This window comes from Sylvia atricapilla, chromosome 3 (assembly GCF_009819655.1).
Source record: "Sylvia atricapilla isolate bSylAtr1 chromosome 3, bSylAtr1.pri, whole genome shotgun sequence".
Classification (NCBI taxonomy): Eukaryota; Metazoa; Chordata; class Aves; order Passeriformes; family Sylviidae; genus Sylvia; species Sylvia atricapilla.
The window spans coordinates 53861747-53884062 of record NC_089142.1 but is presented as its reverse complement, the minus strand read 5'-3'; the positions used below and the strand labels follow the sequence as shown (position 1 = coordinate 53884062).

The following is a 22316-nucleotide window of genomic DNA, read 5'->3' as shown; positions in this document are numbered from 1 at the left end:
CATTTTGTGAAGAGAACAAAAAGAACTCTGATTCTTGAGACTGGAGAAACTAGAGCATTCAACAGCTCATTTGAATGCCTGGGGCCAGATGAGCAGGACTGGCTACCTGCAATAAAAGTAGAAGAAGGAAAAGCAGAAAAAAAAATCCAAGATGTTATCTTCAATGTGTTAGCATGACATGTTTCTTGATTTTCTAGAAAGACACAGTTAATGATCCAAACACGATATTAATTCTCTTTCTAGGTATATGCAGAAATGAGGCAAAAGAAGAACTTGCCAGGTAGAAGATCAGAGCACTAAAAAGGCAAAAAGAGACATAGGAAGGTATCAAAGTGGATTCAGAAAGTGTAAGCAGATTTAGAAAGCAATTATGAGATGGTTCAGATCTGCTGAATACTCAGAGGCATAAGACATTTTGAGAGCTCCTAAGGACACCATTACTGACAAACAAGATAGAAAAAATGTCTCTATCTTTTTGCTTTCCTCTTCTTGTGAGACAGGAGCTGTCAGCCTGTTGAGTGCTGATCAACTGCCAGGCCCCAGGAGGATGATCCCCACCAGGGTCCAGAAAAGGAGGTGTGAAAATAGAAACTGCTGCAGTGACAGGAGATGAGAGAACAAGCAGCTGCGTAACATGCAAGTGGGACATGACTTTTTTTTTTAATTAATCATTCCCCAATTCAAAATCACACTCTGAGAGGTTCCTTTGTTGCATTGTCCACCATCTGCAACCTTTTAAGTTTCACCCACAGGTTTGGTACAGGCATTGGAGAGCCTTACTTGCTGTGTTTTTGCCAACCTTGGGATTCATCCTCCCTTCTGCTTGTACTGTCAGTCATATCACTCCATGTGATACTCTACATTGGATATCCATGCCCAGGTGCTGGCAGCAGGGAGGAGCCTGCAAGGGCAGCCTCTGTGAGGAAAAGGATGGGGCTACTCTGTGCCAGACACAGCCAGCTCCCAACAGGGTACAGAGCTAAGCCCCTCAGCCAGTCAGGTCAGAGAATGGAGATGAGAAATGAGTGGAAGGAGAAGCTCCAGGTCCAGTGCAGATACAACCCTGAAGCCCCTAGAGGAAACCAGGCTGCAGCAGATATCCACACTGCAGCCCGTGAAAGAAATTTTTGATATTTCTTGAAGGAACAACATCCCATGGAGAACTGCTGGTAGAGAATTTTTTTTTTTTTTTTTTTTTTTTTTTTTTTATGAAGGATGTAGACCCATGGGAAGCACCCACACTGGAGCTGGGGAAAAGTGTGAGGAGGAAGGAATGTCAGAAAGGAACTGTTATGACCACTGCTGTGACTCCTGCTTGCCACTACCCTGCATCAATTGCAGCAGTAGGGGAGGAGACAGAGGAGGAGTCTGGAATGATCTTCATTCCAGTAAGAGTAAGGTTGAGTCTGGGGAAAAAAAAGGAAGTGGCAGAAGAGGTGTATTTTTAATATTTGTCTTTGCTTATGACTACCTGAAACCATTTAAACTGGCAATAACTTAAGCTAACTTTCCCCAAGTAAATTCTGTTTTGCCCAGGATGATAATTGGCAAATGTCCTCCGGGTCTTTGCTTTGGTCCATGAGCTGCTTCATCTTCTGTTCTGCCCCTGTCCTGCTGAGAAGGGCAGAAGTGAGAGAGTGGCTGGGTGGGAAGCTTCAGCTGGCTAAAGTCAACCCACCAGAGATACCACTGGAACAGTAAATCAGTATCATTTTATTGAGCTGATGCAATCAGTACATGGTTATTACAGTAGATTATGGGCCCTGTTTTTGCATCTCTGCCATGTTGCTTTTATGTTCTACTAATCTCTACATAGATTGTAATTAGCCCAATTTATAAATCTCTTAAGAACCAACCTTGAGTTTTGTTATCTTCCTGTAGTATTTTCAGATGTTTTACTGTGAAAGAACCAAAGAATAGGGCAATTCATTGTTTCCAAAGCCTAATGAACAGTTCAGTGTCTATGTGAAGACAGCTTTTACAGAGCTATGGCAAGTATCTTGTAATTCTACATGAATAAGACAGGAAGCAAATAAATACCTTTTGAGAATTATTTTTAGATTTCAAATGGATATAGGCTTAGATAGGAAAAGATATTAATTATAACATCACTGTTGCACTGTTTAATCTCTGTGATAAAAAAAGAAAGCTCTTTAATGCCAAAATTCTTCAATATTTTCCACTGGGAATATTCTTCCAAATGCACACAAGTTTCCCAGCCATGAATCTGAAGGAAGCCTCAGCAAATTTGGAATATGAGTTACAAAAAACCAAAAAAAAACCCCAAACCAAACCAACAAAAAAACCCCAAAAACAAACAAACTAAAACAAACCAACAAATCAACAAAAAAAAAAGAAGCCACCACTCAAAAAACAGTGCAGCTGGATTACTGTCTGCGTGAGTAAAATTAAAAAAAGAAATTAAAGGAACCACAACAAATCATAACCAAACCCTTTGGAGGTTTTTTTTCCTCGTTTAAGATACTAACAATTTGATTCATTTGACCAAATTTGAGAATTTGGTTTATTTGACCATTGCTGAACTTCATTCTTAATATCCCTGTATTTGAGGGATCTTACCTCCTTCCATATGTTTCTCATCCTTGACACAAGTATCATTTAAAGACCCATTTGGATCGCAGGAACATGGCTGGCATGGATCTGGGTTATCTGGCAATACCTAAAAAATAAAGATATTAGAAGGAAAAAACCTTTACTTTCAATAATTGGAAGCTTTTATTTACATCTTAAATAAAAAGTATGAGAGAGTGACTTCTATGTAGGGGGCTTACACTTTTACAAAAATGAGACAACTGGTAAACTTAGTCCATGCAGACTATGACAAGAAGAAAAGGCCTCAAATTGCACCAGTGACTGGATATTATGAAAAGTTTCTTCACAAAAAGGCTTGTCTAACGTTGGAATGGACTGCCCCAAAAAGTGGTGCAGTCACCATCCATGGAGGCATTTAAAAGGTCTGTCAATGTGGCACTCAAGAGCCACATTGTTTAGTCATAGACTTGCCAGTGTTAGGTTAAGGGTTGGACTCAATCCTAGAGGTCCTTTCCAACATAAAGGATTCTAGGTTCTGTGATTCTATTAAAGTTACATTTGGGATTTTTATTTAGAAATATGTAGTGATGTAGATGCAAATACAGATTCAACTAAAAAAATACCAGGTGTAGAGATTGTAACAGAATCTTAGATAATTAAAATCAATAAATGTAATGAAGTAGATTTTAAGAATTTGCTACCTAAAGTAATATTGACAAGATCAGTTGTTCTGGTCAAAATGATTCAAAATACTAACTAATGTTAGTTAGTAAGAGAGCAAAAAGGTAAGTAAAGAAAAGTGAACATCAAACAACGGAACAATTTCCTTTTGCTCTTGAGAGGTTACCTCAACCAAACTTAAATCTTGGTCTAATATCACACTAGGAATATAAATTAGAAGTTCTGCATGAACCAGATACATACACATACTATGGATATACCATACAGACATATGCATATACATATCAAATCCCTTTTAGCTGGATGATAACTTAAAACAGAGGAAAAAATCAAGTAAGTGCCCTGCTGCTGAAGAAATCATTTTTCAGTACTCCTTTTCTCAAGTTGTAAGGGTGAATCTAGTCTATCAGGAAAAACATAATTACTGCTATTTGCTGATGTTTTCTCTTTGAGGATTGAACACCAATCAGACTAAAGACCATTATTTACCCAATTGAAAATATACAGATGAAATACAAGCAATTCAAGCACACACTAATAGTGTAGCTGTCTAAAGCACAGGAATGACCTATATTGACAATACAACCTAAGATTCATCTTTTGACAGCTTCTACTTAGATGAAAATACAGTCTTATATGATGGAATACAAAAAGCAATTTCCACTGCACTGAAATTTAAAGACATTCATGAAATGCTATGGAATTTCAGCAGTTATTAATTCTACATCGCATTTAAAAAAACAGAAAATACAGTCTCTCTTTCATCAATATCAAATACAGCAATATTTCTTTGAACTTTGATAACAAAACTTGAAATTCATTACTGAAGCAAAAGTTCTGTTTATAGGACCACATCCTCTTTTAAATTAAATTGAAATACTAGCTGGAGGCCCTTGACCTCAAGTGCATTCCCTCATATCAACACAATTTACTTTCCTATTTCTCCGTGTAAACTTTATACATTTCCAGCTGTTAAAAGCAACTGCTGTACTGTCAGATTCGGAAGTTTACGTTCACAAAATGGCAGTCCAAACTCTTTTTAGTAATGTAAGCTGCTGCCCTGCTGAAGGGATGGTTTGAACACCGAGCTTTGCGGCGTGGGGAGGTGGGAGCAGGCGCTGACTTACCCCTTTTGGCCTGAAGTAGCCGTCCAGGCAGGTCTCGCAGTTTATGCCACTGGTGTAGCCTGAGCAATTCACACACACTCCACCCCCAAGGTACTCCCCGTGGATATTCAAACTCTGATTTCTGTCTGCCACATCCTGATCGTAGTAGCACTCCTCTGTCTTCCCGTGACAGTTGCATGCTGAAAGAGAAGGAAAGCATTAGCAGATACTTTCCCAGTGAGGATGATGCCCCACTGTTACTGAGCTATTAAAAAGAGCCATTCAACATTTTATCATTGGTTCTGCGTATATTGAAAAGCATGTCCAAACATTTATTTACTTCTTCATTTGTGAAAGGCAATGTGGTCCCATTACAAACAGAGCTTCAAATTCTCTATGTTGTATTTTTTCTCCACAATATTTTGTCTCGGTGAGTGCAGAAGTTGACAGGTACAGTCTAATTATGAGTTCCTGGTTTGTTTTAGCTGGTTTGATTTTTTTTTTCCTGTTTAAATTGACAGCCGAGAAACCTTTCGGTGGTTGCATACACATACGGTTCATGAAAGGGTAATCTAAATTAAAATACAAGAGGAGTTCTAAGGAAAACACGTAAGAAGCACAATGGTGTGAGTAAATTAATGTAATTAAAAAAAAAAGCTGAAAGACATCCTAAAAACATCTCACTTGCACATATGCACATAAGAAATGTGGCGGAACAAAAGGATTCCTCATCTTAAATCTTCTTTTGAAATTTATATGTGAACTCTAGACTTCAGGTCCAAATACAGGAAAGATAATCTAATAATCTATTGCAGTGAAAACAAGGTAGCTCACTGTCCCTTTCCCCATAGTGTTAAAACATTTATTTCATCATAAAGAGAAACTCAAAGCTTGTCAATATTTTGGGGAGGCCTTCCCCTTACATCTGAACCAGATCTCAGGGAACTATTTCCACCAAGACAGTACAACAGTTCACTGAGAGTTGAGGAGAGTGTAAGTGTCTCTTAAACATTAAACATGAAATTAAATGTACCCTGCTTTCATTCCATAATACATTCCCAGTGTAGACAGTCTCAACTAAACCAAATACCTCTGTGACCAAAGTTTACAGGACACAAATAAACAATGGCTTCTCTAAATATGGGCATGTCTGTTCCTTTTAATTTATTTTTAATCAATCAAGATAAAATTATAGCTGAAATCCTACAAGTGAATAAACAGTTTAATGGAGCATTAGATTTTATTATGTTCAGAAATATAAGTGGTATGTGACCTTTGGAAGTAAGATGTTAAAGTTCAATTATAACTACCCTTACTACAATAAATCTGAAAATTAAATTCCCACACTGTGGGAAGTTAATATTTCAAGGTAAATTTTCATTCCATGTGGGAAAACTAGATAGATTGTATTATCTGGTTAAAAAAAATGAGACGCTCAACTTGCATTTTGATCACACAAAAATATTTTGTTTCAGCAAAGATGAACATTATAACATATAAAAGTGCCATTTATACAGAAATCACACCAGTAAGGCTTCACATAATGAAAAACCTGTAAAGAGATTTTTTTGTTTTACTTACCAGGATATAGATCTGTTATTTTATCAAAACAAAACTATCATGATTATAAAAAACTACACAAGATGATTTTTTAAATACCTCATTCCTCAAATATCACCATATTACAATAAAATACTCTGAGTTCAATAAAACCACAATTCTACATGTAATTTTTCTGCTAAGTCTTTTGAGTCAGTCTAATTAAGTGAGTAACATCACATCAAATGTTATTCATAAATCAATGTGGTTAGAAATCAAATTAACTGCAAAATCACCAAACTTCAGTTTTTCAGTAGCAGTTGCAATAAATTTTCTCTTCTGTACTGCTTTCAACTTACGTTCACATTCATGCTTATGCAGGAGAGTGCCAGCATGCCAAGGCTTTTGATGGAAACCAGGACAACACTGATCACATGTCTCTCCACATGTGTTGTGCTCACACTGACAGACAGATTTCTAATTGAAAAGAAAAACAAATATTTACACAATATGATGATTTGAGGAATCTTTCCATGTACATAATACACATTCTAGTTGAAATTATTAAAGCATTAAGATTGACTCTACTCTTTAATTCCTTTGTTTATTCATTTTTATTCATTTATAAATCCTGCATTCACCAAGTATGTTTGAATTCTCCAGTTCTATTTGAAGAAAACAGCCACAAAGCAAAGGGAGATAGTTGGTCAGATAATCTAAGGAGAATCTAAGAATGCAGGAGAATTTAATTCCAACTGGATAAAGAAAGAAGGATGGGAAAGTTCCCCAACAAAACAAACAAGCCAAAGTACAGGTAGCCCTTGGATACAAGAAAACTGATTTGACCTCTGAAGGAGTGAGCCATTCTCCACTATTCCCTTCAATGCAGCAATTCTGCTGCTGCAGAATGAAATCAATTCTGTTGGCTGATCCAATACAAACTGCTGGGTTTTTATACTTACGTATTATTTTTTGACTGGATAAGTCAACTTATTGTGTACCCTTCCAACTGTGTAACTAATTCTACAGGAGGGATAGCAGCAGTGTTTAAAGTAATAATAGATGCACAAGTCCAGCCTTTCAGCCACCTTACAGTTCCCCACAGGACCACCTTAGTCCCAGTATGAAAATATTACTGTAAGGAACACCCAAACTCCCTGAACCACAGAGGCAGCTTGAAAAAGGTAAAAAACCCTGCAGTTTGGAAAAATGAGAAGTAAAAATTGGCTTCCCAATAGTTATGTAGTGAAGGGGATTCTCTGTGGTTCTTGTGAGGCCAGGCAAGGTCAAAACAGCAAGTCGGAGAAACTCCATGGCTCAAGGACAAAGCATAAATCTTGCAAAACAAGGCTAACTCAAGGACTGCTTCAGAAAATCATGATAGCAAGTTCCAGCAAGTTTATTCCTTGGGATAAAGAGGGAAAGATTCTTTCTGCTAGCAAGTACAGTCATAATGTTTATAAGCCTATTTTGGCATGGCTAAGTCTAAATATCCTGGGAGAGCTTAAATGTCAAAATCTCTTCTGCCTTGAGCTGTTTCACTTACACTATTTTTTATATTGGTCAGACAACAAATACTCATTTGACGTGCTGCAGAACAGGACATCGCACTTGTCAAAATGGCTTTATTTTATTCAGTAGCCAAATTATCTGAAATATGTATTAATCTCAGTAGCAGCACTTATTTTCCAAGGCAGGCCTGATTTTAACAGATAGCACAGAGACAATGTTGCAGTTTTCATCACTAAGGGCATCTGAAACAATAGTTCAATACTTGCTATACGTATCATTACAGAAAATTCTCAGAAGGGTTAAATCAAGGAGTTTGCTCAATTTTTACAAGGATCTATAAAAATTGCTTAGGACTCTAAATGTGTTTTCTATAAGATCTTGCCATTTCTTTAAATGATTTCTTACATGATGGCTTAATGTCACATACAAATAAGATTTTTCAGTTAAATCCTATAAAGCTCCTGCTTAAGTGAATAGTACCTCCAGAGATCCCACACTGTGTCATGTAATATTAGTAAATAGGGAATTCTGTATTAGTGATAATGGGTGCATAGAGCAGGACAATCAGTAACAAACTGTATTTCTATATTAATTATATTGGTTATGTTTTGATTGTATTGGTTATGTGCAAAAAAAGAGAATTACAATTTGAAAAACATTATAAACTGCTCATGATTTTCTAGATTAGCTTAATTTATCATTCAATTGATACTTCCTACATAGCCAATGCACCATTCTAGAGCCATCATGTGTTTGCAAGCATCAATTAAATATTTGACAGTAATTTAGGAAACATCTTGATTAATATCAAGAAGGAAGAATAAAGACTGACTGTTAGCGCTCATTTCTACAGCTACATAGTGCAACCCAGATTTCTGTTTTTCCTAGGAAACTTCCAATATGAATTATCTGAAACCTATTCTTTCATTTCAGGAAAGCGTCTGCTGACATTATATGAATGTTTATTATTCTGGCTCCCAGCACTGTTTCATTCTGGCACTGCTTCTGACTGTTCTTCTAGGTGAAAAACAGACATAAATTCACAGAACACTGAAGAATATCAATATCAGGGATTTTTTTTTTCTCCTGTTCCACCCTATAAATAAGGCACACTAAAAAAAAATACATACATTGGTCACTGGATCCAGTGGACAAGCCTTCGCATGTCCTGAACATATACACATGCCTCCAACGGAGATGTCTTTTATAGAATAGTAATACTGTAAGACAAAACAGAAATTGAATTGCTAAGTGGATTCTAAAATGCAGGTGCCAAACTGCAGAATACATTTCTTGCAAAAAAACTGTCAGGTCCTCTTTTATTTCTTTTTTGATCTACTACAAATACAGCAGACAGTGTAATCCAAGCCGTGTCTTGATCAACAGATTCAGGCTGAGTGAAAGAAAGAGTGTAAATTGGCACAGTTCAATTTGTTTGAATTCACAAAAGCCATGTCAATTTATATACAGAGCATACAAAAACATGAGAATAGGAAAGGGCTATATGCACATTGGATAACGAAAAGTCAAATGCTATAGAATTTATTCTCTTCAGAAAATATGAAAAGGAAAAGGCATGATGATGGGAAGAGGAGAAAAGCTAGGAAAAAACCTATGAAACATCTTTGTTCACCTTAGCTGGGTCTAATTTGGGTATTCACTGAACTGTGGAAAGAACTCTTTTTTATTATTGACCTTTTGAATGATCATGAAAGAATCTTTATTACTGAGATTTAAGTATTTTTTACCTGTTTTTCTGCCATTTGGCCATTTCTCTTTTTTTATTTGGTGAGGGTTAGGAGCCCTAAGCATAAGGATAGAAAGATATTTATAATCTTACATTACAAAGCCTGTGAAAAGTGAATCTCATTCATTGTTTTGTTTTAGCAAGGTTCCTGCAACATGCTCACAGCTGGACAGTCAAACAAAACATATGCTATTTGCAAATGTTGCTATTACAGTGTTCAACCTCTTTATCAGATCATGAATAAATATATCAAACAAAATGAGAACTCTTGTCACTCCTAGTTAACCTTTCAGCACAAAGAAAGTGTATAATTTTTGGCTAGCCTTTGTTTCCTGAAAAGGGTGGCAAGGTTTGGTTGCTCCTTGATCCTTTGAGGATAGCCTCATGGAGAGATGATATATAGAAGGTACAGTTCTTTGTTTGAGAAATCAATGTATCGTCCTGCAGTCAGTTTTCATGAGTTTAGAGTAATTTTTTAAGTGCTAATTCAGCCTTGTATTTCTATTCACTTAGAATCAGATTATTAAGTAGCCACTTTCACATAAAGACAGAATTCATGTTTAGTGAGGTTGCAGTAACTGCACTCAACTGGAAGGGATTTTGGGTTTGTAATTCAAAACAAAATGGCTTGTTACAAACTTTCAGAAGTAGCCAGCACTCTCTATTTAGACAAGGAAATGGAAACCTGAAATGGGGAACAGAAGAAGCAAATTTTCTTAGCACTTATCCATCACTGGCAAATGATATTAACTAAAGTCAATAATGATACACCTCCTTTTATAACAGGACTTATTTTTGTCTTAGAAAGTTTAGGTTACCACTATAATTTGATGACCAACAGGAAGAGTAAGTGAGCAACAAATAAACAAATATGGAAAATTATATATCCCCCAAAATAGTTTTTGAGAATGCTCAGTAGAAAAATCAGAGGAAAACAAGAATAACACAACATTTGATCAGCAGGACAACAGAGAGGTATGGCTTATAAAGGAAGTGAATATTGCAGAAAGAAGAGACTGGGGTGTGCACATACAAGGCAGAGTGGAGAAGACCAGAGTATGGTTACAGTCTGAGTTCGATTGCTGTATTCGTTCTTTTAAGCTAAAGCAAAACTCAAAATGTTTACTGCAACCCTCAATCATATGAAAATACCAGAACTGTTGCATTCAGGCCCTGCTATTACTTATAGTGCAATTAGAAATTCTACTCAAAGGGAGTGTTCAGGGCATTTTAAAGGTAGTAAAGGATTACGTAGAAGAGGCAAGAAATAATAATAGCAAGCACTTGTGAAATACTTACATCCAAATATTGCCAGCCAAAGGAGCTAGGTGTTTATGTTAATAACACCATTAAGTAGAAAAGGTTAAATTGTTAATTTTGTTCTAGAGAAGACAACAAAATAGAATACACAAGGCGTTCTCCAACACCAGGATTTTGAAAGAAAACAACAGGTACTCATCTCCCAAAATTTTCTATGGCAAACAAAGACAGGTATAGCATTTACATATGTAAGAGAATTTCTACACTTGCCTTTCTACTGCCCTGTCTGAACTTACCCTCCTTGTAACAATGGGATCAATTTCAGCTGGATCTTTGTGTGCAAACATCATTAAATCAGCATTTAGTGTCCGTATCCTCTGGAATCTCAGGCGAATAAAGCGAGCAGAGGTGAACTCCAGTAATTCACGTGACGGATCATCAGCACTAGGTCGTCCATTAATTAGAGAAGTGTGAATCTGAAGAATTATTAAAGCAGTAAGGAATTACATTACATCAGTGTTGTCATGATTAGGCCAACAAATATAATTACAGGCATTGTGTTAATGCATTTGTGCATGCAGAATAATTTCTTTCCTTAGAAAGTAGATTTCCCCCATGTGTCCACAGACCTCAGCTCTGTTGAGTCTTTATAATAAGAACATTTAGAGCAAAGGGAAGTCATAAGCTACAAAAAGACTGCAGCACAAACTGCATATGTGTATCGAGGCCCTAAAACATTGTCCATGCTGCAGGCAATTCACTTCTCCTCCCCTAGTCAGAAAATAGACTATCATACAACCAAATGGGCTCAGAAATGTTGAGTTAAGGGAATGTATACTTGGAATGGGATTCAGCATTCAACAGGGGTCAGTTTGCACCTCTTAGAGCATCAAAAGGCTTTTGAACTTCTGAAATACTGGAAACTAAAATGACTAGATGAGACAAACTCAGCATTCATAAGCACCTCTCCTTTCCCACTTCTCTGTACACATCTTCCCCTTTGAATCTTGTTCTCAGCAAGGTGAAACAATTTCCTGGGTTGCAATTGTTTTCACCTAGTCCCTGAGGAAAGTCTTTATCATTTCTGAGAACTTTGTTTAGCATTTGTTTTTCCAAAGACACTACCATTCTCTGCCTGCTGTGGTTTCTGCAACAATATACCGCCCCCTTTCTCTGCCTGCCCTATCCTAAAGTCTAGAAATCTTCTAGGCAAGCTCTGTGGCTCCTTCATAGAGACTCTCCGACCCCAACTGAAGCATCAAGCAACAAAAATAAGAGATCTTCCTCTCTCCCTGTCTTTGTAGCTGATCATGGGACACATTAGCTCTGAATCAACTAAATAAAACAGATAAGCTGCTGCAGGACTGTTCTTGGAAAAGGCCTACAAGAAGAAGCATGTCAAGTATAGCAAAATACTGTTAATGAGCACCTAGAGGGAGAAAGAAACCATTAATTTTCCTGTATTCTCAAGTGTTAAATTTTAATTGGGGCATTTTTATTACAGGCTGGTACACTGAAAGAATGTTCAGATGTTAAGCCAAATGTGCAGAACATTGGAACGAATAAGAGCATTATTTATTCTTTGCCATGAACATGTGTTGCCTCATACCTCAGTGCTCTGAATGAGAGGTCAGGCCACAAGCCATTTTCTGTCGTTGAACATGGTCATATCACTGCTGGTTTAGGAAAACAGCTGCACTCCAAACACCAGCTGGCACTCACTCAGCAGTGGCTGCCTCACACTGAGGAAAGAGACTGTAAATCTACTGCTCCCAGGAAAGCAGCTCTCATTTCCTGGAGTTTTTGGAGATGCTGGATAGACTTACTGAACAACTGCTGTCTTGCCATTGCCTATGTGATACTATCAACTCACTTACTTATCTCAAAGGCAGGTGTCAAGAGGATGGCGCCAGACTCTTTTCAGTGGTGTCAGGACAAGGAGCAATGTCTCTAAACACAAGAAGTTTCACCTCAGTATTGAGGAAGAACTTCTTTACATTGACAGTGGCAGAGCACCAGAACAGGCTGCTCAGGGAGGTCATGGAATCTCCCTCTCCAGAGACATTTAAAATGCATTAAAATGCATTCCTGTGCAACATGCTCTAGGTGACTGCTTTGGCAGGCAGCTTGGACTAGATGCTCTTCAGAGGTCCCTTTCAATCCTAACAATTCTCTGATACTGTGATTTGTACTACCAAGAGAGAAACCTTAAACCTCATCATGTCCAGCATTCTGCTCCACTGTATCTACAAGTACATCAAATCACCGGGAATCACTCTGCCAGGAGCAGCCATCAATTATATCTTGTCTGTGTATGAATCAGCACCTCTGGGTTTCTGCCATGTTATCTTCAGGATCAGGTAATATCACTACCTCCTACTCAGTCACGGAGCTCTGACTCAATTCTACAACTGACTACAAGTAACTAAAGGATGCAACTGGAAACAAACAGAATAAAATGCTATGAAAAAGACATGGTGCAAACAAAAGGTTATAATAAAAACCCCAGAGGAAGCAAGGAGGAGGTCCTGAATGAGAAATCTCTGGCTACAAATAGGACAAAAGCACATGACCAGAGAACTACTTAAGTCCCTGGTGAAATGAGAGAGAACATATGTGGAGAAAAAACTTCAAAAGAAGCTTGAAGAAGGTGGCAATAAGTCAAGTGGAAATTGACAGATCTTTCCAAAAGAAGGAGAATTTTAGTAAAAACACATGCCTAAAGACTTTTTTGCATAATATTTACTTGTGAGCAAGGAAACATATTTCTTCAGAGTATTTTTCACACCATCACTGCCTTCCTTAAAGACAGGATCCAATTCTAATTTCTTTTATACAGCCAGCAAACATACATGGGTTATGCTTTAAAGCAATAGAATACTAAACACTGAACTTTGATATTCCAGAGATAAAGAAGAGACAAATCTAAAGTAGCGCCTTGCTCAATCTGATAGAACAACAGCAGCATTGCAATCTGACTAACTCTTTAAAAAGACAAAAACAAAAATTTTGGGGATATGGGGAGAAAGATGCGGATACTTTTAACTCTCTGTGCCAACAGAATTAAAAGTATTAATCACAGATACAGCTTGACCACAAATGACACAGTTGACAATCAGCAGTCATACCTTTTGACTATTTTAAACCCAACAAATTTAGTCTTCAGACACTGATGAGGGAAAAAAAACCAACCCTCCTTGGAATGGTAGTTTTACAGAACTAAAGTGTAAATTAGCAAAATAGAAACCAGAGTTATTCATTTTAGAATAGACCCTGTTTTTGGAAGGATCTATCTGCCAGCAGTTCATCTATTTGGAAGGACTAATCTAGTAAGATGATGACTTGCATTTATATTATTTTTAAGCTTTGTCTTTAAATGTTGCACAATTTCATTTTAAAACAAACAATTAAGTTCACATAATTATTGAAATGCAGCCATGTCCTCTGTGAAATATTGCACCTGCTCAAATATGTACAGCAAAATGACACTGAGACTAGAAAATTCAAAACTGAATAGTTTTATCAAAGTGAATTTGAAGTGAAAATTTTGCACTGGCAAAATTAACTACTCTAAATTATTTCTCCTCCTATAAACATCTGTGATGAAATCATTCATTTCTTCCTAGAAACATTTAGAATCAACTTGAAAACTGTCCAACCAAGTTGTTCCTACTCCTTGAAAAGAGAATAAGGAAGACATTAAGAACACTTTAGGAACATCTGTCATTAATCAGAAAAAAACCACAATAAGAATCATAATTTAAAGAAGTCTAGATAGGTTTAGATTTACAATATTTTTAATATGACTCTCCCAATGAGACATCCAATGAGTTTTTCCAGAGCACACTCTTTTCATCTCCCTCCACTCTCTTGCACCTGTTTGTAAGACACTGTTCCCAGGACAGTGCATTTTCAGTCAAGATTCTAATGTGGCCCCTGCCCTCCAAGTATTTTTGAATTGGACTTGAAAACATTGAACACAATCCTCACCAAGCATCTCCCCTATGGCACATAAGATCATCACAGTACTTCACATACAGCTCCTGCGAAGATTAGCCCCCCTTGCACACATCAGCTGATGGCCTGTGCTAGTTGTGCACACACTGCATTATGGGCCACTCCACAGCCCTACAGCAGAGCAAAGATCCAGAGCTGAGTTTCCAGGAAAATATTAACACTTTAATCCACCTACTGGGCTATACAGCTTGGAAAAGCCATGAGGAAATAATGTCAAATTTTGTTCAGATTTTATGGACAACTTTTATTTGCCATTTCCAAGACTGAAGTAATAATCATAATTTTGGATTCCAAAAGAAAGATTGTCAGATTTCAACTAAAGAAAACTTCTCCTTAACAAGGCATTTGCCCATGACTATATTCCAACGAATGGAATCTTTAGGAATTTCCAGCAGAGATCAGAAGAAAATGGTTAAGAAGGACTACAAGAAACAGAGCATTTAGACACTGATCCCTCTAATACAATACAATCACTTCCTCTGACTAATCAGTCTAAAGGCTTCCTGAGCTACAGTGTGAATCTGAGTCATAGTGTTTGATGTCTACCAATTGCCCTTTTCTGTATTATTGCTCTACTCCTTTTTCAAATGTTATGTTTTTCATCACTACAAACACTTCTCCCAGTGTGAGGAATTTTGCTTTTTAAAAAGAAAGAAAAAAAAAACAACGAAATATCTGGCTCTGGCAGTGTTGTTCTTTGTTTGTTTTCTTCTTCCTTTTAAATCTGGAACTCATAATTATTTAACTGAAAGTGCTCTAATTTTTCATTTTAGGAAATTGTGAGCAGTCAACATATTTTAATTTTTAAAATTCAGTATGATAAATCCACTTTTTCTTATCTGAAAACTGTGGAGAATGTTACAAGTTCTCTCCTCTGAGGAGAATTTAGTCTAAGACTAGCCCATCAGCATTCATGCATAATTCTTTTTTTCTTCTTACGTGTATTATGTTGCTTTTAGCAACACTCACTTTCATATAGTATTTCCCATGTAGTATCATAGGCTGCTAATAGAACAAATTATCTTAAATTTCGCATTACCAACAAATGTTGCTATTACACAGCTTTCTGATTTTTTAGATTGCCTGCAAGAACAACAGGGACACTACCAATTATATTCAAAGGACATCTCAAGTACATTAGAATCTCTAGACCATGTCAAAGCCAAAAGAACTATTCAGCTTGGCAGTCTGTCCCATACAGCATCCAAGCCAGCATGCTAACAGTAAGATGAAGGAAAGTATACAAAATACTCCCTCAGGGATTTGCTGAGCCATAGGTGATTTCTATACATCTGGTAAACCTCAAAGGATTTCCATGAACTCAGTCTCATCTTAATCCAAGTGACCTTTCAATATCTACACCATCACTTTAATTAAGATTTTCTCATCGCATTTACAGGAAAGAGATCCTTCCTTTGCTGCTTTTAGATCTGCCTCCTACTAAATCCACTTAATATTTCCAGTTCTGAAATTAGAATAAAGAAATGTATCTTTCTACCAGATCTATTCTTCATTCAATTTCTTTACTATTAATTAGCTTTGCACAGGTATCAAGCTTCCAGATCTGTAGTTTCCTTGGATGACTGAGGAATGCTACTAAAAAAGAAGTGTTTCATTTGATGCTGCACGGTCCTCAGTTACTGAGAATATCTGACAGTGAGGGGTTAAATAATAACTGTTATAATTCACCTATTTTAGCCTTGAGTTCCTTTTCACTATTCAATTTATCCATTTTTTTCTGCACCTCTTCAGTTAACAACCTAGTTTGCAACTGTTTCCCCAGCTCCTCTCCTGTAAATAATGTTTCCAGTACAGAAACCCTCCTGACAGTCTCTATAGAAAAAAACTGATTCAAATCATTAATTTAGTTTTTCAGCAATGACCTTATCTTTCTTGAACACTCTTTGATCATCTCTCAGCCCACCAATTCTCTGGCAGACTTCCTGAATCTGATGTGTCTGAAAAAGGTTTATTTCAACTCAGTCACTCAGAATCTTTTTCACATCTTTATTGCAGTTTAACGTTTCATTTGCTGGAACTTATTTTCTTACCTCTGCCTCATTTACAGGAAAAGATATGATGCCCATTTACCAATAACACCAGTTAATTTTGATATCTATTATCTTTCCTTGGTTTATACATTAAACATGATGTATGATTTCTGGGACCATTCTAAAATGTAGCTTGCATGTGAGTGTAATTACATAATTATTTGACAGTTAATTATTTGGACCAGGATCTGTGCTCTGTTTTCAACCAAAGCACGTGTTCCCTTACTAGCTGCACCAAGAACATGCAGGTTTTTAAGAAATATTCTTTTGCACTACATTTTATTGTGGCACCTAGAGAGTCTGCCAAAGGGCTGTAGAAAGTTGATATTGTATTCCTAGCCTTCCTTCAGCAAGAACACCTCAGTTCCACATCTCTGCTTATACAACATTAAAGTGATGCTGTCCCAGTTTAGGGGCTGAATTTTAGTTCACAGGGATCTCACATACCATTTTATTTCTGCTGACTTTCTTATGTTATTATATCTATAGTGCCTCTCCTCTAGAAGCCACTCAGTCACTCCTAAACAGCTCCTTGCTTCTGTCATGCCTATAGAGTCACATTTTTCCAAAGCCCTTTAAAAGCTGATATTAATTATCAAGGTAACCTTTCTCAGCTCCTGGGTAATACTTGGATCCATCCAATCCTAGCTTCTGTAACAAAGACACCTGAAAAGGCTTGCAATGTGCTCCAGCCAGGCGACGAGGAGACCTGCAACTAGAATTTGACAACAGGTTTCGTTTGGTTTCTGCCAATGAAGAAGAGACAGACAGCCTAAGAAACTTTTGTTATTTTTGGCAGTAGCCAAATCTCATATACTGATGAAAAAGGACTTATTTAGACTTTACTTGCAATAGGTCTCCGGGACAGAGAAGAGTATTACCCTGCACCCCACCAAATACTTTTTAAATGTTAATAAAGTCCCCTGGGACTTCTCAAGTCTAAGCAAACCCTGTCCTCTCAGCCTCTACTTACAGGACTGAGTCTCCAAGTCCTTATTTGTCTTCCCAAACATTTCCTGGACTTGTTCCAACATGTCCATGTCTATCTATTACTGAGGAGCCCAGAACAGGACTCAGCTCTTCAAGTGTGTTCTTATCACCTCCCTTGACCTGTTAGTGATTGTCTGACTAATGTAGCCCTGGATACTCTTGGCTTTCATTGCCTGCAAGGGCACCTTGCTGGCTTATGTACCACTCAGTGTACATCCCTACTCTCACTCAGCTTCCTCCCAATGCTCCTGGGTTATGAAGGCACAGCTGGCTCACAGCTCATTGAACAGAGCTCCCAGATCATTGCATGCTACCAGGTACTGAATTGTCATGTAACTGCCCAACTGCAAGCAAAGAAAGGGCCCCTCTCCTGGTGTCAGAAGTCACCAGTTTGCAGTCTTCACCATCACGGGAATCTCCATTTCTGGATCAATAGGCACAGACTCTGCCTGCCTCTCTTTTTTTGTACAGTTGTGGCTTCAGGCTGCAGAGTGACAGATAAAACTTACTCACTTTTGTCACCTTGATGCTGTGCAGTCTGCTGGACATCTACTGACATCCTTCTGCAGTCCTCTACCTGGTGGCACAAATACTATTCTTGCAGGCAAGGACACTCTCTCCCTCAACCTCAGCAAGGTCCCAGACAGTTCTTGCAGTCTCAGAGGTTAAAATCTGCATCCTGGCTCTGGAACTCGGCCTGAGTTGAGGGCTCTGCTGTACTGGGGCAGTCATGGCAGCCAGTGCTGAGGGCTGGGCCCAGACTGTGCCTCACCACCATGGCTAAGCACCTAAAACCACTCCTTCTGCCTCCCCCTTCTGTGTGTGTTTCTGGCATTAAATGATATGCAAACATGCATCATGTTACCTGCCTTTGTTTTAATGCAGCAGTAAAAATGCTGGTATTTGGCATTAATGTATATTATCAACTGCTGAATTACTTAAAATTAACACACTTTAACAAAGGTTTTAAGAATTTTAAGTATGTACCATGCTCTCATACAAACTTAAAATACCCATGTATGAATCCAAGTGGTGTATTTTTCTACTTCGAGCTTTGGTATTTGAAGCCCATTACTTTGCCAAGCAATTTGAGTGAAATAAATCTCAAGTTGATTGTAGGATATAAAAAACCCCAGCTGTGTCACTGTGTGGCATGAGTTTTTATACTCACTTTTTTTCCCAGAAAACAGCACCACTAACCAACACACTTTTCACTGATGATAAACTGAAAGACTTAATTTTTTCATAAAAAAAGAAAGCTACTTAGGGTAATTTGTTACAAGGATGGACTGGGAACATCATCCAACAATAATTTTTGGCTAGTAGTGGTAAAGAATTCTCTTTGTTCAAGTACTCAGTAGTTTATTTTGTACATCATATCAAGACCATGGGCTTCAACCTTGGCACTCAGTATAAGGCAGTGGTCTGACCCTAAACTATTGTCAAGAAAGGTCAGTGTCGCACTAAAATCTAATCTCTGACAGCAGTCCTGTCAGGAAAGAAAAGCTTCTGTCCTGCACAAAAGGTCTTGCAACTGGTAATTGGGAGTGGAGCAGACAAAAAGTCTTCATTAAAATGATCTAATGGGAGAAGTACCCCATGATTTACATTCTCAAGTTATGCAAGCACATCAATATGAAGATGAACAACGCTGAAAATAAATTTTTCAACAGGTGATTCAGTAGCTCTCGTAATTCTCCTATGCAATACTGCTTTTAATTATCTGTTGCAAATAGCTCATTTGCAGTAGATGGAAAATTACTGCTGATTAATTAATCTCTTGGTATCTTATATTTAATCCCTAAAGACAACATTTCTGTCAGTTTTCTTAGTGCAAGACCTAACTTATCATTAGAGTTGATTTCACAGCTAGAATAGTAGATGGAAGTATAAGCCAGAACTCAGTATCCAATTTTTCTTCATAAATACATATTTATAATAATTGTGTATAAGAAATGGTATATTTGGCAAATTTTACTATATTTCCAATAAACATCTCACTATCTTAATAAATTAGTGGTTTAGTAAGTGAAAGCACAACTCCCTTCTGTGCCCCACTAATGATTACAAGAGCTGCTTGAAACGCAATGCTTAAACTTGCATTAAAATGTCAAGGGCTATGCATGTCAGATTGCATCTCAACTAATTCATTCCCCCTAAGAATACAGGCAAATGTCAGTTTAACAAACTGTTTAGCAAATACCATTGTGTCATTGACAACTATACCCTACAGCTTAAGCTAAATAGGGCTTCATTGCTTCAGTTTTGATTAACTTGCTTTTGTCATTTTTCTCTTTCCAATTTCACTTGCCTATTCAAGCCACTGCTTTTTTATGGCTCCTGAAATTCTCATGCTTGTCATTTTTGGACAAAAACCAATTTGTCAAAGACATCATCTTGCATACTTGTAAACAGACTGCTCATTGTCAGAGCAATAGCTATTAATAAGTCACAGAATAATAAGAGATTTGATTACCTTGAAAGTGTATTTATATAATTTCAAGTTTTTATTTTCTTGTTGTAACTGTCTCACATAAGTGGCAGCACTGCACTGAGCTATAGTTTCAGCACTAGTTATGCCTACAACAGACCATGGAGGGACTCAGACAAGATGCAAGGCCTGGAATACTGAATACAGCCATGATGGTTTGTGCTCTACTGGCTCTTCTAAGTGTACTTAAAATTGAGACTTTATCTCTTAACATGGCAAAAAGGTATTTTGTGCTGATGCCAATGGCAACTCTAGGTGCAAAGCTGTTATGGAAGTTACGTTAGTCTGAGTTCTGATCAAGCAGAAGTGAAATGTCTAGGCATTACTGAGTTAAACATGATCACCTCACTGCTTAAAGGATGAAATGTAGTGGTCTGTTAAACACATTCTCCAAAATTACTCAAAAAGCACAAGATTAAAATCCAAAGTATGCAACTTTTTAAGAAAGCACTGAAGTGAGATGACATTACAAATAAGTACTTTTTTCTTTACTACTTTTCAAAGTAATACATCTCTTCTTGAACAATGATTATAAAAGAGACAAGTAATTTCAAATAAATAACAGAAACCAAAAGTTATATTTCCTTGGATATTATAATAAAAAGCATTCTGATCCTCAGATTTAACTAAGAGTCTTCTAAGTATGCCCAACCAAACAATATTAAAAAAAACCAAAACTCACCCAAACAACACCATCCCCACTTTCCTACCAAGATTTTATGATTTATTATTCATTGTATGATTATCCTAAAAACTCATGGCACTTCACACTATCTTTTTCCTTCTGAATGAGATACACTAAGGAATTACAGACAAGTTATTGCCAGTACAGCATTGTGACCAGTAGAAAGAAAATCCACAGGAACTTTTAACAGCTGTAAGCAGTTGCAAACGGCTGCCAAAAACAACTGCTGATGTAAAAGAGGGAGAATGAGAGGATTTAAGCTGTTCAAACAGTAAACAAGTACATCTGCTCCTGAATGTTATCATTAAATAAACTGTGGTAATATGCTTCACATTGGTGCAACATTATTGTTTTGAACCACAACTCTGAAGAATTTTAGACTGAAGCAATTTTAACAAAACTTTTTTGGGTTTTTTTTTTTTTTTTTTTTTGTGATGGAAATCCATGTGTGGAAAAGTTCATTACAGTTACTGTATAGTGTTGGACTCAAAGTTCCAATAACACCTGTGTCGTGTCATTTGGAACATAAACTGATGAATGCTTTTGAAAACCAGATGGGATCCCTGTGAATGGTAAGCATTCATTTCCTTTAAAACCATTTATAATGATTTAAAAAGAAAGAATAAATAGGACATTCAGTTGTAGAATACAAGAAACTTTGATATCTCCCCAACTGTGAACCTGACCTGTTCAGACTTTGGAGATATTTTACAGCAGCTTCTGGAAGAAAAGTCAGGGGAAGGAAAAAATCCATTCCTAAGTAGCACAGAATGAACAGTCCAGGCTAGGAATGCCAACAGAAATCTTCTGTAAAACACAAGAGCTTAAAGAATTATGAGCATGAAATGTGCTTTTTGTTCTTTGCTCCCATCATGATTAATTGTTGGAAAGTTACAAAAAAAAAAAAAGTAGTGCTTACTTTAATTACAAAAAACTACACTTGGCAAGGTTTTGTCAAACTCCCAAATGTCTGGATTTTTCAGATTTCAGTTATAATATATGATATAAAATGACATATAGTCAACTAGTTGACTTACACGTGCTGGTTTTGGCTGGGACAAAGTTAATTTTCTTCACAGTATCTCGTGTGTGGCTGTGCTTTGGACCTGTGATGAAAACAGCACTGATAACACAGAGATATCCCAGCTACTGCTGAGCAGCACTTGTGCAGCACCAAGACCTTTTTAATGTCTCACCCTGCCACCCTCAGTGAGGAGCATGGAGGTGCTTAATGGGTCAGGAGCGGGACACAGCTGGGACAACTGACCCCAGCTGACCACAGGGGTGCCCCCCACAATGTGATCAGCAATAAAAGCTGGGGAACAAATCTGCCAAGGCCTTTGAACTGCTCTTTTGGATCTGTTCTTCCTTCAAAAGATCCTCCAGCTTCTAAAACAAAGAAAAGCACTGTGGCTATGTTGTTATGTCCCTCCGTAGGAAGCTCAAGCCACAGAATCCACCTGCTATGGATTTGCTGTCCTTGGCACTCCTATTACATCTCACTTGGCTATCAGCTTAATTTTTTTTATGTGCTTGAAAACGCTTCTCTTTGGATTTTTTAGGCCTCCAGCACAAACATTTTTGGTAGGCAAGGGCAGCGGTTTGGTTCTCCACTCTTCTTTTGCCTTACCGCAATTTAATGTTAATTTGTAAAATTTTTGTTTTACTTGCTTTTATAGTATGT

At 37.3% G+C, this 22316-nt stretch overlaps 1 protein-coding gene across 1 annotated transcript in view; it reads right to left on the bottom strand.

The window, feature by feature from the left end:
• Positions 1-22316, bottom strand: part of LAMA2 (laminin subunit alpha 2) — a 335323-nt gene that overhangs the window by 205108 nt on the left and 107899 nt on the right. Inside the window, exons 5-9 of the mRNA XM_066314417.1 lie at positions 10695-10874; positions 8522-8611; positions 6239-6356; positions 4362-4540; positions 2581-2680 (exon numbers count right to left, since the gene is read on the bottom strand). Coding sequence (XP_066170514.1) covers positions 2581-2680; positions 4362-4540; positions 6239-6356; positions 8522-8611; positions 10695-10874 — 667 coding nt within the window. The remainder of the gene's footprint in view (positions 1-2580; positions 2681-4361; positions 4541-6238; positions 6357-8521; positions 8612-10694; positions 10875-22316) is intronic.